Source organism: Hylobates moloch, unplaced genomic scaffold (genome assembly GCF_009828535.3).
Source record: "Hylobates moloch isolate HMO894 unplaced genomic scaffold, HMol_V3 SCAFFOLD_12, whole genome shotgun sequence".
Taxonomy (NCBI): Eukaryota; Metazoa; Chordata; class Mammalia; order Primates; family Hylobatidae; genus Hylobates; species Hylobates moloch.
Window position 1 is genome coordinate 47991512 of NW_026652287.1, and position 18162 is coordinate 48009673.

An 18162-nucleotide genomic window follows, 5' to 3' on the forward strand; every position below is an offset into this window, starting at 1 on the left:
TCCCTGACTCCTGGGAAGGGGAACTCTGGGGTGGCCTGTCCTCCCAGCTCCTCACCCCCCCCACTGGTGCCTCTCCCCATGAGTCGTGGGAAAAGGCAACAAAACCAACCGCAGGGACATGTAAAATCTCTTCCTGTATCTGTGACAGCTGTCTTGTTGGTCTGGCCGTCTATTCTTGAGAACACCTGAATCCGTTCAGACCAAGCTCTTCCTCTCCCCGAGAACCCTTTATGGCTCCCACCTCACCCAGTAAAATCCAGTCTTCCCCAAGGCCCACAAGACTTGGCTGTGTGATTTGCCCTGTCACCTCCAGCTCTCCTCCCCTCATTCACTTGGCTTCAGCCACCCCAGCTTCCTCAGTATTCCCCAAATAAATATACCAGGCCTAGTCCAGCCTCAGGGCCTTTGCATGCGCTGTTCCCTCCACCTGGAACACCTTTCCCTCAGATTTTTTTTTTATCTTTTAATTATTTTGTTTTTTGAGACAGAGTCTTGCTCTGTCGCCCAGGCTGGAGTGCAGTGACACGATCTCGGTTCAACCTCTGCCCCCCTATTCAAGCAATTCTCCTGCTTCAGCCTCCTGAGTAGCTGGGATTACAGGCATGTGCCACCACGCCTGGCTAATTTTTGTATTTTTAGTAGAGAGGGAGTTTCACCATGTTGGCCAGGCTGGTCCCGAACTGCTGATCTCAGGTGATCCACCCGCCTCAGCCTCCCAGAGTGCTGGAATTACAGGCGTGACCACAGTGTCTGGCCGAGCCACTGCACCTGGCCTCTTTTTACTTTTAGAGACAGGGTCTTGCTCGGTTGCCCAGGCTGGAGTGTGGTGTTGCCTCCATGGCTCACTACAGCCTCCACCTCCTGGGCTCAAGTGATCCTCCCACCTCAGCCTCCTGAGTGGCTGGGGTTACAGGCCTGAGCCAGGCCTGTTCTGTTTCTTCTCTGTACTCGAAACCTACAGCAATGCTCTAGGTTTGCTCAATACACACAGTAGCTACTCAATAAATGTGCATAAATAATACATGAACGATGAGTTCTAGCTGGGAAATGACAACTGGGAAAAGTGGGATGTGGAGGAGAATTTAAGAGATGAGAGCTGTTTCCCAAACTCCTGGGGGTCCTGAGGCGCCCGGATCGGGGAGAAACGGGGGCGACCATCCACTTTCCCCGCAGTCGCACGCACCTCCCCTTGGCGGCCCACAGGTGGCGCTCGCTCCACGCGCTGCAGCGGCGGGAAGCCGGAAGTGGGAAAACCCGAGCTTTAGCCGCCTCCCCTGTCTGGTTGCTGGGGTCAGTTCCTGGCCCGGATTAGGACGCCAAGCCCGGGCACCCTGCTTCGGGTCCCACCTCCTGGTAGAGGGGCTTTTTGGTCAAATGAGGGAGATCTGAGAAGAGTGGGGGTGGTCCACTCTGTGGTCCTCCCTCTGTCCACGCATGCTCTGATTCCCCCATTCCCAAAACTAGTTCAGCAGCTCCATGCCTGGGGGAGGTAGGAACGCACTTACCATGTTGGTGTTCTGCCTTAACTTTATATAAGTTAGAGCTGGGCGCAGCGCTTGGTGTCAGTGGGTCCTGGGTGCACGTTTGTGGAACAGTGAATGGGTGAATCCCTGTGTTACAGATGGGGAAACTGAGGCTCAAGAAGGTGATGCGGCTCACCCAGGTTCATAGAGCCAGAAAATGGCAAGGCTGGGATCAGAGACACCAGGCCTGTGTGAGTCCAGAGTCAGCCCTTTTTTTTTATTTTGTTTTGTTTTTTTGTTTGCTTGTTTTTGTTTTTTTGAGACAGGGTCTCACTCTGTCACCCAGGATGGAGTGCAGTGGCAGGATCTTGGCTCACTGCAACTTCCGCCTCCTGGGTTCAAGCGATCTCCTGCCTCAGACTCCTGAGTAGCTGGGATTGCAGGCATGCGCCACCATGCCCAGCTAATTTTTTGTATTTTTAGTAGAGACAGGGTTTTACCATGTTGGCCAGGCTGGTCTTGAACTTCTCACCTCAAGTGATCTGCCTGCCTCGGCTTCCCAAAGTGCTGTTGCCCAACCTCAAAAAACGAGAACTGGAAGTTTTTGTCAAGAGGAGCGTGGGAACCGGAAATCCTTGCTTCCGATACCGGAAGTCAGAGACCACACATTCGCAGGGAGCGAAGTTGAGGTCCCAGTGCGGGGCCTGCAGAAATCCAGGAATAGGACTCGGGGAATCTAGGGCTGGGATATTGGGGGTTCTGAACCCTCAGGAAATAGGAGTTCTATGAGAGTATGAGAAATTGGAAGAATGTAGAGCTTGGAAAGGAATTGGAGGGAGTCAGAGAATGAGGGAGACTACTGTGGGCTGGAAGGGACCAGCCAGAGTGGCAGCCAGTGTCCCATGGTTCAGAAGTTTTGATGGCAATTTACCTTTGCTTACTAGATGCCTGTAGGAGCCCCTTCTCTGTGATAACTAAAAATGTCTCCAGAAATTTCTAAATGTTCCCTGGGGCAAAATTGTCCCCAAGGTGAGAATTGCACTAGAGTTAAAAAAAACAATATATATATATATATATATATATATTTTTTTTTTTTTTTTTTTTTTTTTTGAGACAGAGTCTCTCTCTGTTACCAGGCTGGAGTGCAGTGGCAGGATCTTGGCTCACTGCAACCTCCACCTCCTAGGTTCAAGCAATTCTCCTGCCTCAGCCTCCCAAGTAACTGGGATTACAGGCTTGTGCCACCACGCTTGGCTAATTTTCTGTATTTTTAGTAGAGACGGGGTTTCACTATGTTGGCTAGGCTGGTCTCGAACTCCTGATCTCAGGTGATCCGCCTGCCTTGGCCTCCCAAAGTGCTGGGATTATAAGTGTGAGCCACCGCGCCTGGGCCTGCCTCAGACCCTCTAATGCTGACTCCAAATAACCACAGCAAGAATTTTTAGACTCTTTCAATCCACTTTACTTGTTCTGCTCTTGGGAATATTCGCAAAGCTGTTATTTCTTGTTGCATCAAATTGTTTCTATAAGTTTTCTCATCCTTTTTGTTCCAACTCCACAGCACGTAATTCACAAATGTTTGCTGCCAACAGAAGTATGAAGTTCTTGCATGTCTGTTTCTTTCTCAGATAATTTTTTTTTTACAATTATTTATTAACTCCTCTATTCTCTGTAGGAGGACTGTAAATCACCACTACTGACTCTGGGTCTTAAGGGTGCCTCAACTGTAAGGAGAGCATAGCTCTTCAATAGTTGACATTGAACTTGGACATGTGACTTCAGCTAAATGTGAATAGTCCTGAAATGTCCAATGCCTGAGAAGAAGCTGTAAGAGATTACATCACTTGGCTGGGCATGGGGGCTCACGCCTGTAATCCCAACACTTTGGGAGGCTGAGGTGGGCGGATCATGAGGTCAGGAGATCGAGACCACCCTGACTAACATGGTGAAACCCCGTCTCTACTAAAAATATGAAAAAAATTAGCCGGGCGTGGTGGCGGGCGCCTGTCATCCCAGCTACCCGGGATGCTGAGGCAGGAGAATGGCGTGAACCCAGGAGGCAGAGCTTGCAGTGAGCCGAGATTGCACCACTGCACTCCAGCCTGGGCGACACAGTAAGATTCCTTCTCAAAAAAAAAAAAAAAAAAAGAGAGATTCCATCACTTTTCTTGAGCTTCCTCTCTCAAATTGTCCTTGCTGTCCAAAGTTCAAGAACTTGATTTGGATAGCCCTATGTACGGAATATTTTGGTCTCTTCCAAAATTCATATGTCCCAAATCCCCAAAGTTAAAACTTCTCCAACATTGCTTCCTATGTGATTAAAAAAAAGCATGACATTAAACCATTTACTGTTAGGATGACTTGTTATGCAGTAGTAGCTTACTGATACAATAATCAATGCAAACAGAACTAAAGAGATTCAGAATAATCTGACGTTTCTTGGTTCTGGACCTTTGTTCTGTTATTTGAAGGAAACATTCATGATTACCTGGTTATTCATATTTATTTCAAGTAACTGTATTAAAATGAGACTGCCTATTAGATTATCTTCAGGTAGCTAGGAGAGGTTGAAAGTAAATATGTTGGGAAAATACTGACTTTTTTTCACATGCTAATCCACCAGGTTACTTTTGAGTAACCCTGAGTCCAGAAAAGCCTCCAAAACCGTCTAGTTGATGGATTACTCTTTTCACAGAAATATGTGTTCACTGTAATTTTTGCCTTTCCTCCAAAACAACCCTTGGTGTTCTTCCATACATTATAGGCTGTGATGCCTGTAACTGCTTACACATTCCTTCCAGAGCACATATAATGTTTCCTCCAAGATACAAGCCCCGGGTCTGGGTGGTGGAGGTGTGGAGATCCACTCATCTGGCGGCCACCTAAGACCATGCTTCTGTGTGTAAGTTTCCCTGGTAAATTACCGTAACCAACAAACTGGCTTGTCTGCCTTGTCCTTTGGCTTCTCAGATCCTTCTGCACTTGGGAACTGCTTTGCATATGTAGTCCTTTCATGGAACAACACATATGTTTTTGAAGAAAAGAACTGTGACCTTCAATCACAAGTCTCCATTCCCAGAGACAACACTGGGTAGAAATTCGAGCTCTTGTGTGAGTCATCCTTTGATCATGAGAGTTGAAGAGTGTTTAGAGTATAAAAGAGAGAAAACAACTGAAGATAAAGTAAACACATATATTGTTCACCTATCAACACTTTGATGCTTATGACATTTTAAGGAAGAGATGTAAGTTAGGACAATGGAAGGAGTCATATTTGTAGGTAGCACTGGAAAACATACGCAGAAGTAGCAGAGTGATGCAAGGACATTACATAGACCATGACACTCAATCCTTCACTCAGATGAACAAACCTAGTGACACGTGGACACCAGGCTCCTCTACTTCAGTGAGTAGATGTACCTCAATGAAAACAAATATTCCATAGTTATTTAATGTGTGATTGAAAATTGTATTCTGTCATATTTAAGGTCATCTCTGACTCTAAGAAGAATAGTGTAAACTCTATAAAGTAGTTGAGGAACAAAGAAGTTTAAACTCCAGGAAATAAATGGAAGGGGCAAGTCCTCCTTCCACCATCTTATTAACAAATCACCATTTCTGGCTCTGGGGCTTAGAGCTCTGAAGTCACAGACCTTTCTTGAAAAATAGCCTTTCTATTGCTTCCCTCTGAAGAATCTTTTCATAGCACCCTTTATGTCTTTATTCCTCAGGCTGTAGATGAAGGGGTTCAGCATGGGGGTGACCACAGTGTACATCACTGAGGCTGCAGCACCTGTGTGTGAGTTGTGGGTTGCAGCAGAACTAAGATACACCCCTAAGCATGTACCATAAAATAAGGAGACAACTGAGAGGTGAGAGGCACAGGTGGAAAATGCCTTATACTTCCCCTGAGGTGATGAGATTGCACGTATGGAGGAAACTATCTTAGAGTAAGAGTAAAGGATCCCAGTGAGGGGAGCACCGCCCAGCAGTGCTACTGCAAAATACATCACCATGTCATTAAGAAAGGTGTCAGAACAGGCAAGGTGGACCACCTGATTAATTTCACAGAAAAAATGAGGGATTTCCATGTGTGTACAAAAGAGCAGTGGCAACACCATTAAGCTTTGTAACATGGAATTCAGAACACCCATGATCCAGGACGCCAGAACCAGCAGTCCACAGAGTTGAGGGTTCATAATGACCATGTAGTGCAGAGGGTGACAGATGGCCACAAACCGGTCATAGGCCATCACGGTCGGAAGGAAGTTATCCAATCCTACAAAGAGTAAGAAAAAGCACATCTGGGTGATGCAGCCTGCATAGGTGATGACTTTGTTGTGTGTCTGGATGTTCACCAGCATCTTCGGGACAGTGGTAGAGACAAAACAGATGTCTGCAAAGGACAGGTTGGAGAGGAAGAAGTACATGGGGGTGTGGAGGTGGGAGTCTGAGATTGTGGCCAGGATGATGAGCAGGTTCCCCAGCACAGTGACCAGGTACATGGACAGGAACAGCCCAAAGAGGAAGGGCTGCAATTCTGGTTCCTCTGAAATTCCCAGGAGAAGGAATTCTAAAATTATTGTATTGTTCCGTGATTTCATCTTGTGATGTGACTACCAGAGAGAGAGAGAGAGAGAGAGAGAACATGAAACAAACATGCATTCCAAAACTATCAGAGATGTTATCATTTATATTCCACAGTCAAGAAGTTAATATCTTCTTCTTAAAAAATTATTTTTAAGTTGACAGATAAAATTATATGTATTTATCACATATAACATAATGTGTTTTTAAAAGTTTTATTTAGTTTCAGGGTTACATATGCAGGTTTGTTAAACAGGTAACATGTCATGGGGGTATAGGTTATTTCAATACCCAGTAATAAGCATAGTACGTAATAGGTGTTCGATCTTTACTCTCCTCCCACCTTCCACCCTCAAATAGGTCCCAGCATCTATTCTCTCGTTTTCTTTTTTGAGATGCAGTCTCGCTCTGTCACCCAAACTGGAGTGCAGTGGTGCAGTCTTAACTCATTGCAACCTCTGTCTCCTTGTTCAAGCGAATCCTGTGCCTCAACCTCCCGAGTAGCTGGGATTACAGGTAGGCACCACCACGCCCATCTAATTTTTGTATTTTTAGTAAAGACAGAGTTTTGCCATGTTGGCTAGGCTGGTCTTGAACTCCTGACCTCAGGTGATCTGCCTGCCTCAGCCTCCCAAAGTGCTGGGATTACAGGCATGAGCCATTGCTCCTGGACTATTCTCTTCTTTGTGTTCATGTGTACTCAATGTTTAGCTCCCACTTATTAGTAAGAACATATGGTATTTGGTTTCTTGTTCCTGCATTAGTTTGCTTAGAATAATGGCTTTTAGCTACATCCATGTTGCTGCAAAGGACATTATCTTGTTCTTTATTATGGCTTCGTAGTATTCCATGGTATATATGTACCACATTTTCTTTATCCAGTCTACTGTTGATGGTCGTCTAGGTTGATTCTATGTCTTTATAATTGTGGATAGTGCTGTGATGAATATAAGTGTGGATGTGTCTTTAAGGTAGAACAATTTATATTTCCTTGGGTATATACCTAGTAATGGGATTGGTAGGTCAAATGGTTGTTCTGTTTTAAGTTCTTTGAGAAATTGCCAAGGGTCTAATATCAGAATCTGTAAGAAACTTAAACAAATTAACAAGCAAAAAACAAACAACCCCATTAAAAAGTGGGCAAAGTACATGAGCAGACACTTCAGGAAAATACATACATGCGGCCAACAAGCATATTAAAAAATGCTCAACATCCCTACTCATGACAGAGATGCAGACTAAAACCGCAGTAAGATACCGTCTTACACCAGTCAGAATGGCTATAATTGAAAAGTCAAAAAATAACACACACTGCTGAGGTTGTGGAGAAAAGGGAACACTTATACACTGCTGGTGGGAATGTAATTAGTTCAGCCGCCGTGGAAAGCTGTTTGGTGATTTCTCAAAGAACTTAAAACGTGATGTGTTAAAGTATAAATACAATGTGGAATGGCGAAATCTAGCTAATTAGCATCTACACGACCTCACTTTGTCATCATTTTTGTGAGGAGAACACTTAACATTCACCCTCTGAGTCTAGTCTTTTGAGAATACAGTGTATCACCATGAACTGTTGTCACTATGCTGTGCAATACGTCTCTTGAAGTTATTCCTCGTGTCTAACTGGAATTTTGTGCCTATTGGCCAACATCTTTCTAACTTTCCCCACTCCCCTTCCCCCAGCCTCCATTCTACAAGAAGTTAATTTCTATATTGTTTGTGAATCTGCTCCCCATTAGGGGATCCCCTCGCCATCTCTGAATTCCTTCCCACTCTCGGCCTTTCTCCGAGGGCATCTACTGTACAAGTTTAGGGAGAAAAATCTTCCATGCATTTGAGGAATATCAAGTGAATTTTGACATGTTCCAGACGCTGTCTAGACAGTGAGTGAGTCGTGATATAACAGAAGTCTCTGTGCTAGTTTGCTGAGAATGGAACAGAAAACCAAACCCTGCATGTTTTCACTTATAAGTGGGAGTCGAACAATGAGAACACATGGACACAGGGAGGGGAACATCACACGCTGGGGACTGTCGGGGGTACGGGACAAGGGAGGGAGAGCATTAGAACAAACACCTAATGCATGTGGGGCTTAAAACCTAGATGGCGGGTGGATGGGTGCAGCAAACCACCATGGCACATGTGTACCTACGTAACCAACCTGCACGTTCTGCACATGTATCCCAGCACTTAAAGAATAATTTAAAAAACCCCAGAAGTCCCTATGCTCTAAACACAGAGAAATAATACAAGTAAATTTGTAAAATACCACATACTATGTCAGATGATGATAGATCTTATACTATGTCAGGTGACAACAGATTCTATACTACATCAGGTCGTGACACCTCCTACAAAGAAAAGAACGAAGGCAAAAGGGAAAACATGGATGAGGTGTTAGTTTTTACTTTGTTTTCCTGTAAGACCAGCAGACAAGGTGACAATGGAACAGAAGACAGGGTCGGACTGACCATGTTCCCCGCAGAAGTGTGTGCCAGGCAGAAGGAAAGATCAGTGAAAGATGCTGAGGAATGTGCTTCTGGCAGATGTTCAAGGCTAACAAGGAAGCCAGTGTAGCAGGAGAATGAGCAAGAAGAGAGGGATGGGAGACAGTGTCAGAGGATGATGAGGAATGAGGTGGCCTCCTAAATGCTGAAATTTGATGACACAAGGAGTTCCTCTGTCCCGATGTTGTTGCATTTGCACTTTAGTAATTTGGTTGCAAAGCTGTCCCATTATTTGAAGTGCATCTCCTCTTTGTTTTTCACTGCTGCCTTGAGTTCTGTTTTTTTTTTTTGAGATGGAGTCTCACTCTGTCACCCAGGCTGGAGTGCAGCGGCGTGATCTCGGTTCACTGCAACCTCTGCCTCCTGGGCTCAAGTGATTCTCCTGCCTCAAGCCTCCTGAGTAGCTGGGATTACAGGCGCCTGCTACCACACGTGGCTAATTTTTGTATTTCTAGTAGAGATAGGGTTTCGCCATGTTGGTCAGGCGGTCTCGAACTTCTGACCTCAGAGGATCCGCCCACCTTGGCCTCCCAAAGTGCTGGGATTACAGGCGTGAGCCACTGCTCCTGGCTAAGTTTGGTCTTTTAATTACGAGTTGCCTTTTGGAATATATTGGTCCCAGATTCTTTTTTTTTGTTTGTTTGTTTGAGATGGAGTCTCGCTCTGTCGCCCAGGCTGTAGTGCAGTGGCGCAATCTTGGCTCACTGCAAGCTGCGCCTCCCGGGTTCGTGCCATTCTCCTGCCTCAGCCTCCCGAGTAGCTGGGACTACAGGCGCCCGCCACCACACCTGGCTAATTTTTTGTATTTTTAGTAGAGATGGGGTTTCACCATGTTAGCCAGGATGGTCTCGATCTCCTGACCTCGTGATCTGCCCACCTCGGTCTCCCAAAGTGCTGAGATTACAGGCGTGAGCCACCGTGCCTGGCTGGTCCCAGGTTCTTTTCCTCTGAAAATTCCTCTTGCCCTAGAGGTGCACACAAACACACGCACACACAATGTATACACATGTGCATCACATCGTGGCCTCCTAGGGCTGTGTTACTCCTCTGCTCTTCTCACTCCTAGTCTCACTATTAGAAAGGAATGGAGGCCAGGCATGGTGGCTCACGCCTGTAATCCCAGCACTTTGGGAGGCTGAGGCAGGCAGATCACCTGAGGTCAGGAGTTTGAGACCAGCCTGACCAACACGGTGACACCCTGTCTCTACTAAAAATACAAAAATTAGCTGGGCGTGGTGGTGGATGCCTGCAATCCCAGCTACTGGGGAGGCTGAGGCGGGAGGATTGCTTGAACCTGGAAGGCGGAGGCTGTGGTGAGCCGAGATCGTGCCCCTGGACTCCAGCCTGGGCAACAGAGCAAGACTCCATCTCAAAAAAAAAAAAAAAGGCAAGTGAAAATGGTGATGATATATATGAATTTTGCTTAAACCAAGCAATAGTTTAAGGCTACAAGAAATCTCTGTCACATGCATCAGCCTGGGAAAAACTTAAGGAGCTACCACATTGAATAGGGTTGGAACTTATAAACAGGGAGAAAAGGGAAACTCCCTAATTTTGCTGGCATAAATGTGAAGTGATACACCTGGATACAGCTATAAATACTAAAAATACAGATATTCATTCACTCGGTTTCTCAATCTCAGCGCTACTTAAATTCTCAGCCAGATTATTTATTGTGGTGGGGTCTGTCCCTCTTGTCTACTGACCTTTTACAGGGTGAAAGCCAAATATGTCATTGCTCAATGTCCCCTGGGGGACAAAATCATGCCACCCACTCAAGTGAGAATGACAATTTTAACATAAAAATTCCAAAATGTAGGAGGCTGAGGCGAGTGGATCATGAGGTTAGGAGTCAAGGCCAGCCTGACCAACATGGTGAAACCCCGTGTCTACTAAAAATACCAAAATTAGCCTGGCATGGTGGCACGCACCTGTAATCCCAGCTACTTCGGGAGGCTGAGGCAGGAGAATTGCTTCAACCCAGGAGGCATAGGTTGCAGTGAGCCGAGATCGCACCATTGCACTCCAGCCTGAACGACAAGAACAAGACCCCGTCTTAAAGAAAAAAAATCCAAAATGTTTTTATAGCATTTATAAGATAGGAAAGGAAAGGAGAAGACAAGCTAAAAACAACTGCACTAAAATATAGCATATTTGTGATCTGCATAGGATTCTGTCTATGCATTTGCATAAGTGTTGTATGAATACAAAAGTGTGCATAATATAGAAAGAGAAGTTTTAAAAGAAACGAACTTATACAACAAGGAATGACAGTTAAAATGCAATTAGGTTAAGCACAGTGGTTTCAAAACAACTGTCTGAAGCAACATAGAATGAAAATCTGAAAAAAATTTAATATAATTGTATAAAATAGTAATAACTTAATAACATCAAAATGGGTTACAAACTTAAGATTAAACAACCAGTCATGGAAACTAAAGAATGTGACAGGAAGCCTTTTAAAATTTTCTGGACGTGGTGGTTGGTGCCTGTAATCCCAGCTACTAAGGAGGCTAAGGCAGGAGAGTTACTTGAACCCGGGAGATGGAGGTTGCAGTGAGCTGAGATCGTGCTGCGCTCCAGCCTGGGCACAGAGCGAGACTCCATCTCAAAAAAAAAAAAAAAAAAAAAAAGTGAAAAGGAAGTAGTATCTAAGGTTATAATTTGATCTTATATAAAGATGTAAGGATTCAAACATGTTTATGACAGATAAATGTGACCTTTAGATATAAGGATTCAAATCTGTTTATAAGATATAAAGGTGATGCAACTTTTAGATATGGATTGAATACAAAAAGCTAAAAGGCACAATAAGGAATGACAGAGATGTGAAAAGTAGTTGGAAATTTATATATAGAAGGTGATGTATTTAGCCAAAAGATGCAGAAGAACTTTCTACATTTATAAGGCAATTAGAGGGACACAATATGACCGATGGATGGATTTGGCTACAAATCCTCTTAAATACATTGAAACTTACATAAAAGAACATAAAACAGCTTTAAAAAAAGCACATATAAGAACGTTCTTTATGTAATAACTTACATAAAAGAACTAAATGACGAATGCCAAAATTGGCAAAAACTCCAATGCTTGTATGTTAAAGAATGCAATAAAAAACACGAATAAAATCACTTTGAACCCATCATACAAAAGCCAATAATTTTCATAGGCAATTTCCAATAGAGTGATAAATGTCTAACAAATACAGATGTAGCCAGTCTTACTAGTAAGGAAAAATTGCAAAGTAAAGGCCATTAATATACCAGTTTTCAACTCTTAAATACATTTTTAATTCATTTGAATACCTAGCATGAGAAAAGCAGCTGAAAACTGTACGTTTCATAAACTGCTGTTGCCAGGTAGTAGTTGGAAAAAATTTATTGGTCTGGATCTTTCTCATCAATATGGAAACAAACTCAAATATGCTCTTCTATTTTTATTTATTTTTTTATTTTTTTGAGACGGAGTCTCGCTCTGTCGCCCAGGCTGGAGTGCAGTGGCGCAATCTTGGCTCACTGCAAGCTCCACCTGGCGGGTTCGCGCCATTCTCCTTCCTCAGCCTCCCGAGTAGCTGGGACTACAGGCACCTGCCACCATGCCGGGCTACTTTTTTTTGTATTTTTAGTAAATACAGGGTTTCACTGTGTTAGCCAGGATGGTCTCGATTTCCTGACCTTGTGATCCGCCGGCCTCAGCCTCCCAAAGTGCTGAGATTACAGGTGAGAGCCATCGCGCCAGGCCAAATATGCCCTTCTTAAAAATGAAAAATTGGCCGGGCCAGGTGGCTCATGCCCGTAATCCCAGCATTTTGGGAGGCCGAGGTGGGCGGATCAGGAGGTCAAGAGATTGAGACCATCCTGGCCAACATGGTGAAACCCCGTCTCTACTAAAAATACAAAATTTAGCTGGGCGTGGTGGCACGCACCTGTAATCCCAGCTACTTGGAAGGCTGAGGCAGGAGAATTGCTTAAACCCGGGAGGCAGAGGTTGCAGTGAGCCGAGACTGCGCCACTGCACTCCAGCCTGGGCGACAGAGTGAGACTCTGTCTTAAAAAAAAAAAATGCCCTCACTTCCATTCGTAACCCCCATAGCTAATACCCTACTTCTCTTTCCCATTTAACTGCCGTGATTCTTGGGCAGATGTTCTGCTTTCACTGGAATTACTTTAGCCCCCACATTTTCTCTTCTAATTGGGCTTTTATTACCCTTACTTGATTGTCAACTACCACTCTCCATTGCTGAGTTCAACATGCGCTTCTCTTCTTAGCACCATAAATAAAGATATGAATCAATTCATTCACCAAGCAAATACCCACAGCAGCCTCTTCGCTCTGGTGTAGCCAGGATCGGCTCTTTCGAGATCTCAGGTCTGTGTTCACAGCTTGCAATCTCCCTGATCCTTTCCTACAGTACCTACTGGACTCACCTTGTTGGGTTTTCTGAAATGAAGGTCTCGGTCTAGAAGTGCAGATTCCTCCCTGGATGGTTAATGGTGGAGACTGAGGCTGTGTCCCAAGACAAGACAGTAGGAGAAAGGAAAGAATCAGTACCCCTGAGCCAGCAGATACAGACTCCAAAAGAAACAAGGATGTCCCATCCAGCCGAAGGTTGCATATGCTGAGGGACACCTGCGGGGGAGAACTTTACAGCTTCGTATGCCTGATCATTGGAGACGTTTCCTTTTGTCCTGCAACCCCTGATCACATTAAGTCCCTGTGGGACATTGCTCTTCACGGAAAGAAATTGTTTTCTTGCATACTCAGTTCCCAAGACTCCAGGTTAAACATCAGGTGAATCGAGCCTTTATTATTCCTTCTCCATGGATTTGTCTGCCTTCCAAAGGTCTAACCTCCCATCACTTCACTCCAACCCTGAGGGAAAGTTTCCTCCGAAGTTTAACCTGAGGAATCTTTCTTGACTAAGCCCTTTGAGTCTCCAAAGCATTGACGTGTGATAGGAGCACAGGTTAAGAGCTGTCATTTAATCCTTCATTTATAAAACATTTGATAATTGTAAGAGATATATTTACATCTTTTCATGCAAGTTACCCTTAGATTAGCACCTTATAAAGGTGATCTCATTAATTTTTTTAAAAAAATGTTTATTTTTTAAAGTATTTATTTATTTAAATGGACAGGTACAATTGTATATATTTATCGTGTGCAACATGATGCTTTGAAGTATATATACACTGTGGAATGGTTAGATCTAGCTAATTAATATATGCATTATCTCATGTAGCTATCAAATTTGTAGTGAGATTCCTTTATATCCACCCTCGGCATTTTTCTTTTTCTTTCTTCTTCTTTTTTTTTTTTTTGAAACGGAGTCTAGCTCTGTCACCAGGCTGGGGTACAGTGGCACGATCTTGGCTCACTGCAACCTCCACCTCCAGGGTTCAAGTGATTCTCCTTGCCTCAGCCTCCCGAGTAGCTGGGATTACAGGCACCCACCATCACACCCGGCTGATTTTTGTTTTTTAGTAGAGATGGGGTTTCACCATGTTGGCCAGGATGGTCTCGATCTCTCAACCTCGTGATCCGGCCAGCATTTTTCAAGAATACAATATGTCATCATTAAATATAGTTACCTTGCTGTACAATAGATCTCTTGAATGTATTCTTCCTAACTACAATTGTGTAGCCTTGGACAAACATCTCCCCACTCCTCATGCCGCAACTGCCCCAGCCTCTGGTAACCACCATTCTACTCAATAATTCTGTGAGATCGACTTGTTTCAATTTCATATGAGTGAGATCACATGGTATTTGTCTTTCTGTGACTGTCTTATTTCACATAACATAATGTTCTCCAGACTCATCCATGTTGTCTCAAATGACAGAATTTCCTTCTTGTTTATGGCTGAATAGTATTCTATTGTGTGTGTGTGTGTGTGTGTGTGTGTGTGTGTGTATCATACATAATGAATTATATAATATTTTAAAATCCATTCATTCATTGATGGACACGTTGATTGATTTCACATCTTGGATTCAGGATATTCTGGACGTAATTCTGCATATTAACACTTTGTTGGATCTGTAGTTTGCTGATAACGTAGACCACATATATAAACATTTTTATTCCACCCCTCACTCCCAGCCCATTTTATGGTTTGGAGGTCACAATTTACAGCTTTTTATATTGTGTATCACTTAGCAAATTAAGAGTCACGATTTTCATTTGATGTTCTGTTAATTGCAATTGATTGTAATCCATAACTTGCTATACTATTCCAATACATTTTATAATATTAGTAACCTGTCATGTATACAAGATCTACATGGGGATCAAAATCAGTTATATCTCACGTGTACTTTCTAATAAGCAGTTATTGTACATTCTTATTTTTTTGATGGGGCTACACACACACACACACACAGACACAGAAACACACACACAGACACAGAAACACACACACAGACACAGACACAGACACACACAGACACATAAAGTCTTGACAAATTGGAAGACCTCCATAGGAGAATGGCTCACATATAGAAAAATCTAAAAAGTATCATAGGGTGACTGGAAGAAGAAAAGTTGGTTGTTTTTTCTGTACGTGTGAAGAAGTTGGTTGTTTTTCCTGCACATGTGGAGACAGTCCTGTCTGCCACCGAAAAGAATGCTGGCGTTTCTTCTTGTACATCATTTCATGCGGCCCCTCCTGGGTACCTTGGATTCTCTCCTGACTCCAATCTCTTCTCAATCATACACTCAGGGTATCTGCAATGAAACTTCCACCTCAATTTCCCCCTCTTCTTTCAAATTTCTATATCTCTTGTATCTACAATTCTATTCTCTGTCTCCATGAGGTCAACTTCTTTAGCTCCTTCATATGAATGAGAACAAGTAGTATTTTCTTTCTGTGCTTGGCTTATTTCACTTAACATAGTAACTTCCAGTCCCATACATGTTGCTGCAAATGTCATAATTTTATTCTTTTTTATGGCTGAATAGTATTCAATTGTGTATATGTACTGCATTTTCTTTATCTATTTGTGCACTGATGGACACTTTGGTTGATTCTGTATCTGAACTATTGTGAATAGTGTTGCAATAAACATGCAAATGCAGGTATCTTTTTGATACACTGATTTCTTTTCCTATGGTTATAGACCCAGTAGTGGGATCGCTGCATCAGATGGTAGTTCTATTTTAGTTTTTTGAGAAATCTCCATATTATTTTCCATAAAGGATCTACTAATTTACATTCTAATCAACAGTGTATAAGAGTTCCCTTTTCTTCTTATCCTTCCCAGCAACTGTTTTATTTTTCCTTTTTAATAATATCCATTCTAATTTGGGTAAGATGAAATCTCATTGTACTTTTTTTTAATTGTTTTTGTTGGTTTTTTTCTTGAGATGGAGTCTTGCTCTGTCGCCCAGGCTGGAGTGCCGTGATGCCATCTCAGTGCACTGCAACCTCCGCCTCCTGGATTCAAGCAATTCTCCTGTCTCAGCCTCCTGAGTAGCTGGGATTACAGGTACCCACCACCATGTCCGACTAATTTTTGTATTTTAGTAGAGACAGGGTGTCACAGTGTTGGTCAGGCTGGTCTCGAGCTCCTTACCTCAAGCGATCCACCTGCCTCGGCCTCCCAATGTGCTGGGATTACAGGGGTGAACCCCTGTGCCTGGCCTCCACCTTATTTCCAATCCTACTTTGGGGATAACTTTGGGAAAGTGGGAAAATGACAAAGGAAAAAAACTGTTGGATACTTGAGAGCAGAAAACTTTTTAAAGGAAAATCATAAACTTTATAAAGCAGTTGGAATCAAAGAAACGGAAACTCCAGGTAGATAACAGAAGGAGTAACTTCTGCTTCCACAATCTCATTAATGAATCACAATTTCTATCTCTGGGAATTAGAGCTCTGAAATCACAGGCATTAATTGAAGAAGAGTCCTTTTATTGCTTCCCTCTGAAGAAGCGTTTCAGAGCACCCTTTAGGTCTTTATTCCTCAGACTGTAGATAAAGGGGTTGAGCATGGGGGTGATCACAGTGTACATCACTGAGGCTGTTGCACTTGAGGGTGAGTTGTGGGTTGCAGCAGAACTAAGGTACACACCTAGGCTTGTACCATAAAACAAGGAGACAACTGAGAGGTGCGATGCCCAGGTGGAAAATGCCTTGTACTTCCCCTGAGCTGATGAGATTGCACGTATGGAGGAAAGTATCTTAGAGTAAGAGTAAAGGATTCCAGTGAGGGAACCACCGCCCAGCAGCACAGTTGTACAATATATCATGATGTCATTAAGAAAGGTGTCAGAACAGGCAAGATGGACCACCTGATTAAGTTCACAGAAAAAGTGGGGGATTGCTGTGTCTGTATAGAAGGGCAGTGGCAACACCATTAAGCTTTGTAACAGAGAATTCAGAACACTAAGAATCCAGGATGCCAAAACCAGCAGTCTATAGAACTGAGGGTTCATGATGATTGTGTAGCACAGAGGATGACAGATGGCCACAAACCGGTCATAGGCCATCACAGCCAGGAGAAAGCTGTCCAACCCTGCAAATAGTAGGAAAAAGCACATCTGGGTGATGCAGCCTGCATAGCTGATGACTCTGCTCTGTGTCTGGATATTCACCAGCATCTTTGGGACCGTGGTGGAGGCAAAACAGATATCTACGAAGGACAGGTTGGAGAGGAAGAAGTACATGGGGGTGTGGAGGTGGGAGTCTGAGATTGTGGCCAGGATGATGAGCAGGTTCCCAAGCACGGTGACCAGGTACATGGACAGGAACAGCCCAAAGAGGAAGGGCTGCAATTCTGGTTCTGCTGAAAGTCCTAAAAGAAGAAATGCTGAAATTCGTGTCTCATTCCCTGGTTTCATCTTGTTGATGTGACTTCCGAAAAAAGAGAAAGAGAATATGACACAAGCGTGCCTTAGGATCCTAATAGAAATGTTGTCATTTATATTCTTTAGACAAGAAGTTAATTTCTTTTTCTAAAATATGTATTTATAAAATTACAGATAAAGTTGCATCTATTTATCATGTACAACATAATGTGTTTAAGTATAAGTACAATGTGAATGGCCATTTGTAGCTAATTAAAATCTGCATTATCTCACATAATTATCATTTTTGTGGTGAGAACACTTAATATCCACTTTTGCCATTTTTGAAATTACAAAATATCATCATAAACTATAGTTACCATGATGTACAATAGATCTCTCGAATGAATTCCTTCTCATTAACTGTCATTTTCTATTCTTTGACCAACATCTTCCCAACTTTCTTCGTCCCCAACCTCCTCAGCTTCTCATAACTTTCATTTTACAAGAAGTTAATGTCTATATTTTGTGTGTGAATCTGATTCCTGTTGGGGATCCCCTTGCATCTCTAATTTGGAGTTCCTTCTCACTCTCAGCCTTTCCCTGAGGGCATGTATTCTATAGTTTTAAGAAGAAAATTTTTCATGCACTTTAATAAAGTAAATTGAATTTTGACATATTCCAGGAATTTAGATGATGAGTGAATGGTGCCATAAAACCAAGGCCTCAACAATCTAATGATGGAGAAATAATATAAGTAAAATTTAAAAATACCATATACTATGTCAGATGGTAACAAATCTTGTGAAGAAAA

At 43.1% G+C, this 18162-nt stretch overlaps 2 protein-coding genes across 2 annotated transcripts; both read right to left on the minus strand.

The window, feature by feature from the left end:
- Nucleotides 1–4653: 4653 nt before the first annotated feature.
- LOC116479436 (olfactory receptor 7A10) lies at nt 4654–13410 on the minus strand. The gene is made up of 2 exons (XM_032171538.2): nt 12988–13410; nt 4654–6079 (listed from the first exon to the last, which is right to left on the minus strand). The coding sequence occupies exon 2, from the start codon at nt 6065–6067 to the stop codon at nt 5138–5140; it is 930 nt and encodes a 309-aa protein (XP_032027429.1). The 5' UTR covers nt 6068–6079; nt 12988–13410; the 3' UTR covers nt 4654–5137.
- A 3062-nt stretch (nt 13411–16472) lies between these two features.
- On the minus strand, nt 16473–17402 carry LOC116479437 (olfactory receptor 7A10-like). Its single transcript, XM_032171539.1, has one exon. The coding sequence runs from the start codon at nt 17400–17402 to the stop codon at nt 16473–16475; it is 930 nt and encodes a 309-aa protein (XP_032027430.1).
- Nucleotides 17403–18162: the final 760 nt, after the last annotated feature.